The sequence below is a fragment of the Neodiprion fabricii genome, chromosome 4, assembly GCF_021155785.1.
Source record: "Neodiprion fabricii isolate iyNeoFabr1 chromosome 4, iyNeoFabr1.1, whole genome shotgun sequence".
Classification (NCBI taxonomy): Eukaryota; Metazoa; Arthropoda; class Insecta; order Hymenoptera; family Diprionidae; genus Neodiprion; species Neodiprion fabricii.
In genome coordinates this window covers 15,731,767-15,747,758 of record NC_060242.1, presented here as the reverse complement: position 1 = coordinate 15,747,758, position 15,992 = coordinate 15,731,767, and the positions used below count along the sequence as shown (strand labels likewise).

General features: G+C 35.1%; 1 protein-coding gene across 5 annotated transcripts in view; it reads left to right on the top strand.

Moving 5' to 3' along the window:
* The window catches only part of LOC124180343 (octopamine receptor beta-1R-like), a 59,139-nt gene that overhangs the window by 40,236 nt on the left and 2,911 nt on the right, over nucleotides 1-15,992 (top strand). For 2 of the 5 annotated variants that reach the window (XM_046565781.1, XM_046565783.1), the window contains exon 4: nucleotides 1,422-5,697. In XM_046565781.1, coding sequence (XP_046421737.1) covers nucleotides 1,422-1,728 — 307 coding nt within the window. In that variant the 3' untranslated portion in view covers nucleotides 1,729-5,697. Of the gene's footprint in view, nucleotides 1-1,421; nucleotides 5,698-15,992 lie in introns of those variants that run through there. The other 3 variants (XR_006870239.1, XM_046565782.1, XR_006870240.1) reach the window with 3 other exon arrangements.

The window sequence follows — 15,992 nt, the reverse complement described above, 5'->3', positions numbered from 1 at the left end:
GTGTCAGGGGGCTGGGCGCGAGTTTATGGTTGACAGTCAGTTGTCAGCTAGTCAATTCTAGGGAATTTGTTTTTCTTAGCGAAGGTTTGCTTCACAGGCTGCGAGCACACATGTCAGCCAATCAAAATTAAGCAAGTTAGATCGCGCACGCTACGAGCAGGTCCTTTCAAGAAAAACTCTCGGTATATGTATATCCGAGGACGGATTATAATGGTTGTGTTACCCGGAGGCGGCTGTGTGCGGTAAAGTAACAGTTTTAATGGACTGCCTACTCCATTTTTGTAGATAGAGAGGACGAAGAGCGGGGCGAGTAACGAGTTGAAATATCAATTAAAGACTTGCGGCGAGACTCGTCGCGCATTAACTGCACAGACTGCCGCTAGCTAAATGGAAAGAGAGCTGCTAGGGGACGAGTGTAAGAAGGGATCGCTGAGAGGATTGGATATTAGAAAATTTATAACTCAAATTTGATAACCAGATAAATGTTTAATTTAACCGGTGCGCACATTTTTTCCCCTCCTAGATTTACTTGTATATAATACATATAATTTTCACGTTGCGTCAAATTCATGTAACTTGGGGTCAAAGAATGCAAAAAAAAAAAATAAAAATAGGAAGCAATATAAAATTCGGAAACTTCGAAAAGAGCTGAAAACCTGATGGATAAGAATGTTCAAAATTGCCAGAGTGAAAAAACTTGGTATAACGTATACCTACTTACACAGTTACCTCTTTCTTTGGTTAGTTTTCGCTATTTCGTATTTTTTCATTTTTCTTCTTCTTCAGTTTCTCACATTTACGTTTTCTTATCGATTTGCACATTTTACTTTTTTTACACTTACTTTCTCTACCTCTGGGTCGTTTTTTTATTTTTTATTCTTCGTCTCGGTCTTTTCTTTTACCTTTGTATATATAAGTACATATATACATATATATGTATGAAGCTGAGGAGGATACGCTCGCGGCGAGAGAGAAATTGAAGAAGGATTTTAACTGTCACGTACGAACGGTATAGCAATCTATCAAAAAATACCGTCCATCCTCGTCGAAAATTAAAAAAAAAAAGAAAAAACAAACGAAAAAAGGAAGAGGCGATTTAAGGAAACGAAAGATATAACAAAAATAGAGAGGACAAATACAATGCTTTCAACTTTGCGCCCCTGTATCCACATAAATTTATACCCATATGTGTACGGTAACAGAGAAAAGCGTCTTCAGAAGCCCGCACTGCATACCGGGGATAAATAACCCCGCTGCAAGTTTTTTGTAATACCACAATGCCAAAAAAAACTGCTAAAAAAAAGAAAAACAAATTCCGTACCCGTACGAATCGAAAAGTTGAAATTATTACGTGTTATCTACCCCTCCCCCCCTCATAATTGCGTGTAAGGGTATGTGTTTTTGTTGGTGTTATTTTGCAGGTACGTGATAACGGCCCTCTGCGACACATGCCAAAGTGGCAATATTGTTGTGGCTGCGGTGTTCTGGGTCGGTTACTTCAACAGCGCCCTGAACCCGTTGATCTACGCGTATTTCAACCGCGAGTTCAGGGCAGCGTTCAGAAAAACGTTGGAGAGTTGCTGCTCGGCATTCAGTCCCGTAAAAGATATCGGCAATAGAAATCGGAAGCAGGATTTGGTTCACAGCAACGCTTCCTCCGAACTCCATGTGAACAACCAATTGAGAACAAGCGAACTCACCAACGTTCACATTGAGGCTTGCATATAATTATATTTACAATATAGGTATGTAAAAATCGGAATACGTTATTCAATTTTAATTTTACGAATCCGTTTTCCTTTGTTCACTGCTCTTATTCTGCAATCTAATCGACTTATATCGATTTATTTGTTACAAATTACACACAGCTAATTTAAAGCAAAATAAATTCGCTTGAATTTATGCAATTCAGGGTACAGTTTAACAGATCCCGTGCCTGCATTTCGGCAACTGATATTACACATTACCGATCGCTATTTGCCTCGATTCCGACACGATTGGCGTACTCCTTACAAATTTCTCCAATCGTGGTCCATGAGACAAATGCCGATCGATGATATGTACCCTCAGTTATCGAAGAGTAGGCGCACATCACCAAGATGTACCCTGAATTACATAAACGCAGGCGTATCTGAATCTCTCCGAGTGATGACAAAAAAACGAATACATAGGTATAGAAACAAAGGCGGGAGGTGAGTAGTAAATAGAACCCAATCATCGATATTATAAACATCACTGGACTCTATATATCTCTATATATCTCACTTATACTAAGTGGTGCCGATTAGAATCCCAAAAAATCGACAGTCGCGCTGCAATACCCAGAGTTAAACTAACGGGTCACGTGGGTGATAGCCTATCAGAAACAGATTTAGTCACATGGTACAGCGTGGGGAAGGTTTAAATGCATGCGCCCCGTGAACAAAATTACGATGTTGTTCTCTTTTTCATCATATACTTACTTGAAGAAATGCACTGACGAATGTATTTTTTCTATTTTCTTACAAAACCAACAAAACTCCGTTTCTGCAGGAACGTTTATATGCTGTCAGTTCTTGTGAGCCACGTGATTCGTTAGGTCCATTTAGGCTATTGAATCGGTGGTGTCGATTTCGTCAGCTTCTATTTGATTCAGGCGGAGGAGAACGCTAGTCAGCCATCCAGCAGTAATAAACATGCAGAAACGAATTAAATAATCGGAAGGTGAGTGAATTTTATTATAATATAGGATACATGAATCAGGAATATGTTATTCGCGATGCAGTAGTTTTACTGTAGAGTCGAGCCGTATGTATAAAATACAACCTTGTACACAATGGTGTACACACAAAGAATAAGGGGGTAAGGCGGCTTTGACGTTTCGCCTTTTGGGTCGGCGGCGGCGGATTGTTAACACAAGGATGTGCCGCGTGGGCTGAAATATAACGAACAAAGGATCCGTACTATACGTAACCGTACATCGAGTATACTTCACGTGAGTCGCGTTTTACGCCAAGCTAACCCAACATCCCAACCCCCGACTCTCCTAACCAGTGTGTACAAATTACGTATTACAAGTATATATATATTGTATATACCTATATTAAATATTATACACGAGTATAATAACTCTGTGGACATTGTGACAACAAAATTGCGGAATGAAATTGTGAATGATGAAACAACGATACTTGATAAAATACCCTATACCTAATATGATATGAGAACGAGACGGAACGAGATGAGGAAAAAAAAAAACAATGAAAATGAAAGAACGTGGTCAAAAACTAGATTTGCATATTCAGACGAGCATGAAAATACATTCAATCTGGAAATCACTTTATTGCAATCCCTTTCCCTTACGATTATAATCGATTATACCTTTGGACTTTTAGATAGGATATCAGTTCTCAAATTCAGAAATCTGCAGGCTGGTAAGAAAATATATACTTTGAAATGTAATTTCGAAACCGACCAAAGAACTAGCCGAATTTTTACCAATATATGGTCATACCTTTGTGCATAATTAGCAATAGGAAATTAATTTGAATAGAACGGTATTCAATTTTATCCCGGATCTATGTATTAATATTATCATTATTATTGTTGTTGTTGTTATTGTTAATGTTAGTATTTCCGGTATAGTCAGGATATAAAGGATAATATTTAGCAAAATTGGATTTGAGAAGGGATTCATGAAAAAAAAAGGGAAATCACAGTCTGTACCACCACGCCAATTCGAGTTGCGTTACCTAGCAATCATTTTGTACATATACACATTAGATATTATATTGATAATACTAGTCTTCGTAATGTTGAGAAAACAGAAATAGTTTTAAAAAAATGCAATACTGCGTAGTGACATAGTAACATAATTATAAATACGAAAGTAAAGAAATCAATACCGCTATAGCATGATTCGGTCAATTTTATCTTGGCATTATTGTGTATAATATTTTTGATGAAATATCTCAATTTCGCTGATATCTCTTATCTGTGCAGGCGCAGTGTAAAAACGTCGCCTAGTCTGAAGTATTATCTCTGCCAAGGTATTTAAAATTGAACTGAAGATAATCGATCACAGTTTGTGCCGCAATAATTGATATTAATATACTATAGTCATTTGAACTCGCGCCAATTAACATGTATAACGTTACATGTATTTATCAAAAATCGAACCACGACTGCGCACAATATTAATATTATTGATAGTTAGCGAAGAGCTGAATATCCGGTTTCATTATTTTATACCGGTGTGTGAGAAAAAATATCATATAATTTACGAAAAAAAGACAAAAAAATTAAAATTGCTCTGCATCGCGTACGACGATATAGGTATAATGCATACATATATAAGAATGTCGGTGCATGCACATAGATGTATACGTAATATTCAAATACTCCGAAAATGTGTTTTACATAATAAAAATATATTAATAATAATAATAATAATAATATTGTAGCTGATTGACCATTTTTTGTATTCATATCCATACATGGTATATATGTATAATATACAATACGATATATGGTATATAATATAGAAAATATTCATACATTATGCCATATACATATGTATATGAATACACAATTGAACTATAAACATTGTGCAGAACAATCACTAACGTTAAGACTACAAACACACATCATCGGTTTAAAAAAAAAGAGAGAAATGTATGTAAAAAATTTTTTTAAATCAACCCAAAAGGTAAAATAAAAAAAACACGGTATCTATACAATATATGTATATTATAAATGTGAGGAAATTTTACAAGGTGATTTATCGCAATCGTGTTTCTTTCTTTATTTTTATCACGCGAAAAATTTACAATAGATGGAAAAGTAAAGTTTGCAAATTTAGCCTTTTCCCTCCATGGAAGAAGAAAATCCAAAAATTAAGAAATATACGTGATACCGTAAATTTGTAACGCTAAACTCGCGACGAATATTCGTGATAATTTATTAATAATACATATTATTACACACCGTGTTGTACGGAAAATTCTTGGTATATGTGTAATAGTAAATGAATATACTGATCGGATCACCCTGCATGCGTGTGCGCACATATACATATAGGTATAAGTAAATCGATCGTAATAAAAATAAAATATACGTATAGTAAAGTAAATGAATGAAAGAAACGATGAAAAATTAGTCAAGAGTAAAAATGTTGTGATTAATGATAATTATTATCATTTTTATCGACGCATATTATCATTAATAATTACCGTGTATTATATTATAATTAACGACCGAAAGAAACATTGAGTATTATTACATGACAATAGAGTGATTTATTTTATACATTATAGCGAGAGATCATAGTAAATATATGTATTATATTAGAATGCGAAGACAGAAAAAAATTTTAATCAGTAATGAAAGCAAATAATAATCTATACCTATGTGTATAAAATGATTATGGACATACATATATATACATGTTTACATGCAAACATGTGTAATGATTCGATATATTTTCAAAAGAGGAAAAATAAAAAAGGATTGAATATACAACAAAAGATATAATATAAAATAAACATGTAGCGCGATAAATCATGCGTGTGAGTGCATGTTGATTTATTGAATGTACAATAGTGCAATATATATCTGTACGATTTACGTATGTTATATATGAGGTATTCCATGCCAACTGAGAGGACATTTTCCCTGACCCCCGCCAATTTGCTTCATTATTTTTTATATGATTCTACAACCTAAAAAAAAGCACTCAACGCTTTTCTCAGATTTTTCATCACAACCATTCTTTTTTAAAACATGTTACAAACCCTTTTATGGTCCTAAAAAAAACGCCATTTTTAATTTTTTTATAAAAATTCACATAATTTCTGGGTCCCAAAACAAACATTTTGAGCCATAGTTCAGAGTGGAGAAATGATTTTTTGTATTTTTTAAATATTTTTTTAGAGGAATAATTTTTCTTATCTTGTATGTATTTTTGAGGACCATAAAAGGGTTTGTAACAGTTTTTCAAAAAGAATGGTTGATATGAAAAATCTGAAAAAAATGGTGAGTGCTTTTTTTAGGTTGTAGAATCATATAAAAAATAATGAAGCAAATTGGCGGGGATCAGGGAAAATGTCCTCCCAGTTGGCGTGGAATACCTCATATACACATAGTAATATAACTATACAATACATATTTGATGTAATAAAGGTATAAATGTATAATTATATACTCACAAGAGTAATAATTACGTATTGCGTATTAAAAATTGATTATATTAAACATTACGCGATACGATGTATTTGAATATAAGGGCGTGTATATATGCGTATACATATAATACATGTATTGAATGAAAACTGAATAAAATTATTTTGAGAAAATTGACACTCCGTTTTGAAAAATGTATAATGTGATCAAAAGTAAACTCTCGTTTATTTTTCCTGTCTCTTTCCCTCTTTTTCTTCTATTATACATATATTTTCATTTTGTTCGGTACGTCGTATTTTTTCAACTCTTTATTGTCAACTTCCATTTGTTATTTTGTTTATTTTGGAGGCAAATCGCGAAACATTCTCTTCACATGTACACATATTGTACTTGATGCTTCCGCGCGAGGAAACGGAATAAAATCGAATGAAATATAATACGAGTACGTAAAAGGTTAGAAAAGGGAAATACAATTTTTAGGCTTTCAAACTGGGCCAAGAGGTTCAAAGACATATACATACATATACATATATACACACGGGCACATTATGCATCTATTATACATACACACAACAGCATCTTCCAGGGCTGAAATAAAAATGCAGGATTGATAACGCGGCTTACAGGAGAATGTAAACCTACTACAAAAAACCGTTCTCTCTCTCTCTCTCTCTCTCTCTCTCTCTTTCTTTTGACAAAGGAAATTTTCAAACCGACGAAGTACGTATAGGTATATAAAAAGTTGCAAGATGTACGATCAGCTGAACTGTATACCTATTATAAACCTATGTATAGATATTTTTTGTCTCTTTCTTTCTCTCCCTCCATGTACTTTATTTATATGTATATACACCTATATATAATCCAAGCTGACGCACACTTTGAATTTTAAAACGACTTTGATATCCACGAACCGCTCGCGGCTTGCCTCGGGCATAAAAGCCAGATGACTAGCTTTTGAGTAGAGAATACAATCGTGCAGATTCTTAGCGAGAGATAAGGAGGGATTGCTTGTCAGTATAACCAGTTTTTTTTTTTGGCGGGTTTTTGTCGTACCGTAATATTTCAATGAATAATCTTACAATCAAGCTTTGTAGAATCGAATGATTCCTGTTCTGATAAAAACAGAAAAAACATTCCAGACAATATATCTCTAAAATTGTGTAACTATCATTTCACATATTCAACGGGTCCAAATGAAAAAGAGCTAACTTACCGGGCTCGTGGTAAAAGTAGGTTCATAATATAAATTATTATCATTGGAATCTGATATAGGGTTCCAGAACCAAACGGCCAATTAAGCTCAAAATCAGACATTCCTTTTTCCGAATCGCACATCTCTGAAAAATTTTCGCCTTTTTTAATAATCCTCTTGAAAAAAAATTTCCCAAAAATTGACCGAAAATTTTGTATTCACTCAAAATATTCTTCATTCGGGAAAAATTCTTTGCCGAAAAATCTTGGTCCTTCATAAAATTGCGAAGAAAAGATGTTTCGGTAAAAAAATTGTTTTCTAAAAAGTGGGGTCAATTTTTGGAAAAACTTCTTTTTTGAGGATTGTTTATTTATTTATTTATTGCGGTTAAACAGAAAGAAAATTCCCTAGATAAAGAAAACGTACACTTGGGGACAATGAATCTGAGACAGCTAATTTTTTTCACTAGACAGTTATGTTGGCAACACAGAGAAACCTACAACGCCATAGTCGGCCGAGCGCGAAACAAACTCAATCTTAATAAACATAACATAACCCGTGAGCGTCGAATCTAACCTTAGAATACGTGTCAATCTAACAAGTCATTATCCCCGCGGTATTTTAAGGTTAAATTCGACGGTCATGGGTTATGTTATGTTTATTGAGGTTGAGTTTGCTTCGCGCTCGGCCGACTATGGCGCTGTAGGTTTCTCTGTGTTGCCAACATAACTGTCTACTGTAAAAAACTAGCCGTCTCAGATTCATTGTCCCCAAGTGTACGTTTTCTTTATCTAGGGAATTTTCTTTCTGTTTAACCGCAATAAATAAATAAATAAACAATCCTCAAAAAAGAAGTTTTTCGAGTTAAAAAATTCATAAGCAAAACAGAAATTTCTCTTAAAATAATCAAACTTTAAGCTTTGATATCTTTTAAACGGTAAGGTTTACGAAAAAATTGTAAGAGACCTTTTTTGTAGAGCGTTCGATTTCCTACAAGAATATGAGGAGAGATATTTTTTAACGAACAGTTGTCGAAGAGATATGAATTTTTGTTTCTAATACTCAGGAAAAAATGCAAAATTGTAAAGCGGAGGACCTTGTTATCAAAATTAAGAGCTCATATTTGGTGAGAATTCTTTAGAGGTATCTAGCAACCGATCTTCAGAGTATAAAGTAAAAAAAAAAATACTCATTTTTTTTGGCCCACCCTAATGTATACATAACGAATTTCGTGAATTTGTCATTTTCATAACCAACCGTTAAATAAACCGAAATATATTCTAAACACACCCATGACATCCATGAATCCTACAATCATATAGACACTTTGATCATAGTTAATGATTTTCTTACCGAAAGTAATACAGAAGCACTTGTTAACATTGTAGGAAAAACCGTTACAAGTATACTAATCAACCGTAGACTTGAAGTCGTATTGGAAAAGAATTCTGTCACTCGGACTTTTAATCACCTTCAACAACTTGACAGCATCCGCAAATAATAATAGAAAACAGTAATGAATCACAGAGCATAGGTCAGTAATGTAAGTCGAAAAAAGGGTGAGGCTAGATGAGTGCCTCGACCAACACCAGATGTGACTAGAATTGGACTAGATATACAATTATTGACTTTAACGAACGTATCAAGTTTTCTCAATAGCAGGTCAATATTGACAGTATCAAACCTAGTGGAAAGGTCCAAGTAGATAGTATCAACTGTATAGCAAAGTTAAATATAATCATTAAAGTAATCGAGGCCGACAGATGAATCCGTTTGAGTTGATCTGCTTCCAAGAAAGCCATGTTGCTGCGATGTCGAGTATTTGCGTAAGTAAGGTGTAATCACTTCTTAAACAACAGAGTGATGAAACATTGTTTCCAGCTGTCAGGAAAGGACTCAATTTCTAGTGATTTATCAAAGGCATTCGTTAAAAGAGGGGGCGAAGAACACGATACAGTTCTTAACAAGCAAAGGGTGGATATTATCCGCATCCGGCACTCGTTGATGTTTACAATAACTTTGTAAATTTCAACTTCCTTGGAGGTAGTTAGACTAAAACCATCATTAAAGTTAAAGTTCTTATCTATCGGCAAAGTTAACTAACTTCGAGGATAGATCATTACGCGTGTAAACACTGCTAAACTTTTTAGCAAATAACTCAAGAATGCCATTTAAATTATCTACATTGTCACTATTGTACCACATGGTACTGTCAATATGTAATTTTTCACATACGTAAAAAAGTTATAAGAGTCTTCTACTGAATTAATATAAATGGGTTCATCACGTTTGCTTGGTTTCTTACAGCGAGTTTTTTTCATTTTTAAGCAATACGTAGTAGCAATCAGACTTAAACATTTTATACAGTCTATAAATCTTTTTCTTATTGTTAATTGCAGACTTAAGTTCACCAGAGAATCACTGAGGGAAGTGAATGGGTGAGATGCAGATTTTCGATACAAGTTTGTGCATGATGTCCAAACTAAATCTATTTAAATCACTAACAAAACTATTCAAAGCTTATTCGTCAGCGTTATCAGGTAATGAGACATTGAAATTCATTAAATCATTCATAATGGCGCAATAATCTGCATTTTTAAAACCGAAGATGATGTCATGTAAGTCCATTTTCATATTAGAAAAAACAGGAAATGCAAGTTCAAGGGCCGAATGGAATTCAACACAATCAGATATATAACCTAGTGGATTATAACAATCTATGTTAAAGATGTTGGAAAAAAGTATATTACAAATATTCCCCTTGAACTCCCAACACCATTAAGTTGTCTCAAGCTGTAGACTGAACAAAAGTCGAAAGCTGATAATCTTGAGCATATGATGTTCGTTACCTTTGAGTAACCATTTAAAACCCGGAACGTTAAAATCACCAACCAATAAAAGGTTTACGGATCCAATGCCAGATGCAAAATTAGAGGGGCAATTGGAGTGCTAACAATGTAGTTCAGAATATAATCGGATAAGTCAAGAGCTATGTGCGATACACAGAGTAGCAAAAATTCATTAGAATACACCTTCGGTAGTATACTTTCGTACGAGTTATCTATAAGTGGAATATTGATGTAGTTCAGATCCCTGTCAGTTGCAACCACGCTTTTTAGTGCTAGTGAGGATTGACCTGTCACACCCACACGGAGAGAAAAATCTGAGAAAAATTACCCTGCTGTTACTATAATCGTGATGTAAAAGACACCTAATGCAGTTTTTACCGTGCTGCATCAGAAAAATGCGTCGTCACATTTAAAATTTTGTGCTGCCGAAATACATAGTTTCTAAGCAAGGTAGTAATTTTTTTCATAAAAACCCATAATTTTTGTAAGATGCATGAATAAAAACTGCATTAGGTGTCTTTTACATCACGATTAGTAACAGCAGGGTAATTTTTCTCAAATTTTTCTCTCTGTGTAGTAATATTAAATTCGTCCAAACCAAGTTCACTACTGCTGAAGTTATCATCATCCTATGTCTCAGTTAGCACTATAATGTCGTAGTGATCTAAAATATTAACTCTTAAGCGAAAATCAGATAATCTTCGACGTGAACTAGCTGCGCTTTATTGTATTCGTGATCGTGCTCGAAACTACTCTGATCAAAGCCAGCATCTTTACGAGATGGTTTCTTTTTAACAATGAAAAGAACTCATCGTCAGTTTCCATCCAATGTAGAGAGATGGCCTATCCTCACCATTGGCAACTCTGGATTTGATCTTCTCCCTCAATTTCTTGTAGAATTCAGATTGTTTGGTTGTGAGATCACCTTCTATTCAAAGATTACCATGTGCTATGGATTTTTTATTAAAAAATATCGAATCAACGTGATCTCTATTTTTGGAAGAAACTCTTAGTGGCCGAGTTTTCCTAGGTTGTACGCTACCCAGTCTCTTGACAAAAATATCATCGATATTGAATGGAGTAACCAGCCGGCTGTCGATAAACTCGGGAAACTCATATGCGATTATTTTTTTTTCATGCCAAATTCTTTCATTAACTTCGCTTATAACCTCCTCGTTCATTGCCTCGAGATTATCTTCAATCACGCCAATCCTTTCTTCAACACTATCGATCGATCCTTTCACCAATAAGAGCGACATTGTTGGCTAGCGACTCAAGTTTCTTGACTACATGAGTATCGAGCAATTTCCACAAGGGAGCCATAGAACCGTCAAGCTGAGCACCAATATCTACTAATGACTGAGCTCACTTGCTGTTCTTGGTAGCGATATAACTACCTTTAGAGCAGCACACGTATCTCTATCTAGTGCCAGGCTTATTCAATGACACCCGTTTAGCACAACTCTTATGGAGATATGCTTCACATGCTGTACATTACGATCCAATGCTGATATCAAGATTCCCATCTTTGTTTTTTTGCTGGAGAACCAATGATTATTCGCCATTAGGACCGGATTAAAGGGGCACGATGCCTTAGGCTAAAGTACCAAAAAAGGCCAAATATCAGTCTTGCAAGATGGTCGAATAGGTTAAATTTAAATAGCGGTGAAAGAAAATTAAATTGACTGAGGTTGAGAAAAACATCTGTATTATAATATTTCTCTTATGAAATTATCTTTTACATTTCTTGAATTCCAAAGTTTGTCTTCCCAGCTTGAGGCCTGTGTAGTCTGAATTTGTGTTAATCGTGCTATGGTTTGAGTAAACGTCCTGTTCCTACACGTACACATTTGAATAAAATATCGCGAACGGCTGACTTTTTCTCAAGTCGATTACGTTATCAATGCAGACTCACAATCAGCCTGCAGTTAATCCGGCCGACCGGTATGGGCTGAATCTGCATTGCCAAGGTAATCGATTAGGAAAAAAATTAGTCGTTCACGATATTTTCTCCACATCTGTACAAAGTTCTCGAACTTCATGCAGTAAATTATTCGGAATCGGATGTACCCGAATTTTTTTTAAGTCTAGGTACTGTTTCGAAAAATGTGATTCTGAAATTTGAAGGGCTGTAAATTTCGAGGGTCTAAGGCTATAGCTTTCTATAGCCTTACGGTTAATCCGGGCCTGTCACGGATCCGCCATAGTTGGAAATTTGAGGGGTCACGCGCATAGACCACTTCCTAAGTTTGATGCTACATCGAGGACTTGTTAAGATTAACCCTTGGATCCAACACTGTATGTACGAAACAAATAACCTACACAAGGGTTACTCGCACCCCAGAACTTCAAATCAACGCTGCAAATGGACTGTTTGTCGTAAAAGGGTTTTTTCTCACTCGAAAGCTAAAAGACTGAATAATAGAACAGTATATGCAAGAAAAACCTAATATGAATTTTTCACCGTGAAAAATTCGATTGGATAAAGTAAGAATAATGATTTTTGCAGGCCGTACGAATTATGTGGCGTTAGGGTACCCATGTATAGGGTCCTACGGTTAAGAGGCCTAACCAGCCCCAATCCACAGAAGTAATATATCCCTTGTGGTATGCAATCACAGGAACCAATTGTGTTATGGTTAACAAACCAAAAGTATCACTAGATCAATTAATCAGAAAAGAGAATTATTATACGAGTGACACAGGCACCCAGCTGCCTATGGCAGCCATTTTTATACCCTCGAGGATTAATAAAACAGGCCGAAATTGTTCAGAGATGATTGATTAGGAAGAAACAAATGTCTTTGAATTTTGATTTTGAACTAACGTGGTCGTATGGTCCCGGATTTCTCTGTATCGGGTTCCAATGACTATAATTCATGCTGTGAACCTACATTCCGATTTTCTATCGAGCCAGGAAAATTGGCTCTTTTCTAACCAGCTCGGCAAGTTGGCACGTTTTTATTGGGACCCATCGATATTTGGCATGAAGCAAAAAATCTAGTTCATATTCTTATACTTCAACTACCGGTTTATCACAGGTAGACGGTACATTATATACGTACATGTATAATACATACCTATACATTATTTCCCCCTGTAACGAGATTCAATTTTCGCGTCCTACCCACGGAAAATTTGAATCTTCGAATCATTTTCTACCGAATTTAATTCACTCGTAACGCTCGAGTTCCTCTTTCGCCCCGTCCGTAAATTATTATATACAGTTAACACAATTATAAGTTCAAATTATATACTCGTTATTGCACCTTACATTATATACACTTCGTACATACTGTATATATACAAGTATACAAAAAGCGCGCGCGCACACACACACACACACACAGAGATTATCACATTTCGAGCTTCGTACAGCCTGGGCCGCAGCGAACTTTTTATATGCCTACATAACTCTCATCAGAATTTCACCGATACCCTTATAAATCTGAATAATTCGAAGGGAAATATTAAAACTTTTTGTCGATATTACTTTTGTTTCTTTCTTTCATATCCAGCGATCAAGAAACAGGTATTGTTATAATTATTTTTATTATTAATATTACATTTTGAAAAGACTGAATGTACGTACTATAGGCATCACCAAAATGCAGCGAAGTTTGAGAGTCCAAGACATTACATTACATGGAATCCGTGCGGCGCTAAATATTCAGAAGAGAACGTCGCACGGTTTTGCTTCCGATTTGAAATTGTTAAAGTAAAAATTTCATTTCCTCGAGCTGGCGGGAAAAACCTGCAGCAGCAGCAACATGGAAAAGAGTGGGCGGGGAATCAAATCTACGTGGCAAGCATTTTACAGGCGACCAACTCGGTCTGCCCTTCGACCCTCGTATATCTCATCTTATACCTATACTATCTAAAGGAACATGCAACCACTTTCTTGGAGAATGTGACAAATTAAGAGAGAAAGAATGAAAGTAGAAAGTAAAAATTTAATTTATCCCTTTCGTGCATACAATTTTCCTTACATGCGATTCACTTGAAATATTGCATATATGGGCTTTTCGGGTCACTGATTTCGAATCTGAACTCGATTCAAAATGACGGATCCAATAAGGTGAGCGGAAGTTCGAAAAAAGCCTTAGAATTAGCTAATAATACATGTACCAGATATTTTGAGGTTGGTGATCCCAAAATTCGTCATCAACTATTTGTAAGCGTGAAAATAGTACATTATGTAACAAAGGAATAAAGTAAGGGAAATAAATAAAGTGCAATATGATCTCTAGGGTATAATATGTTACTGTCGTCCCGCTTTTCGGGTCAAAAAAGTTAACATTATGGTTGAGTCAGGAATAATGAATATTTTGTAATTATTTTGCAAAGCAAATGAAAGTGAATCAATAATTTACGCACTAGACTGCGCTCGGCGACTGAAGAATCGTAAGATTTCTCGGCTGTTTTTCTCGGAAACAAAAGATTATTCCATCGAACCACTTTAACCTTGTACACAGGCGAGGTCTCTCAACAAAATATATAATAATCGACGAAATTCGTTTGTATTCCGGTCTGATAGTCTACTTGCAAGAGGTCCACGGTGCTTCGGTTAAATCCAACGATATTTAAATTTTTCAACGCCAGTTTGGGTTGTACTTTCGAGTTCAGAAATATAATGATAAAATCGTGATCAGCGACCTCGAAGACCCAGATACATTCATTTTTAGCTAATACTAAGGCTTTTTTCGAATTTTTGTCCGCGTAAATCTTAAATTTCGGAAATCTGATCGTGAATTGGTGATCAGCGACCTCAAAAACCCTCGCATACCCATTTTCATAATAATTGGATGGGTAGAAAACAAGAAATAGTGAGGATAAGGAGGTGGTAAGTATACCACTATACATGAGAGGGTTAATTCTTTTTTCCCATTGAATTTCAATTCTTCTTTGAAATAACGAGAGAAAATCAATGTTATAAGTACAACGATTAGTACTTTTCCAATTCGAACAGGCCTTTATACACAGCGTATTGATTGATTTGAATATAATCTCAGCTTCTCCGATATACATATGTATAAGTGTATAATTGAATTGATTTCAAACCAATTGAATCTATTTGTATAATTTATATACTGCGTTCTCCCCGATGAGACATACATATTTACAATCGAAGTACGACTGAATATTTAATATACAGAAAAAAAAATAATGGTAATATAAGAGGAAGAGTAAGCAAAAAGGTATTTTGTACTCCCGATTACAATTAAATATGAATCAGGGAACCGTTGCTACGTTTTATCTCTCGTTTTACTTACCGTCAACGGTGTCACTCAAGTTGTATAAATAATTTCCACCGGTCATATATCAATCGAATTAGATCGCCCATTCAACCGCAACCGGGTGATCACGAATGCGTCACAAGTTGCATACGAATAGCTACAAAGTGATCAAAGTGATGCAGCATGGCGATGACGCGTGTACTGCATGACGGCATTGAAAATCCAGAAATTCCCCACAAACTTTTTTGTTTTCTTTTCCTCAAGAGTAAAAAATCCTAAAACTTAGATATCAACATGGACGAACGATGAATTGATCGATTGTATAAAGACGCGTACAAACAAAGTGATCGTGACAAGAAAATTCGTTGGTTAAAAGAAAAAATTTTTAAAACGTTCAATCTTAATCTCAACCTATACATATAATCTATCGCACCGATTGAATTGTCGCAAATCTTTTAAGAGTCGTAAAAATTTGATCAGTATTTAAATTCTCTTAAAATCATCTGAAATTCGCCAATTTGTACCAGTTTATCAGAATTTTCGTTGAAGATT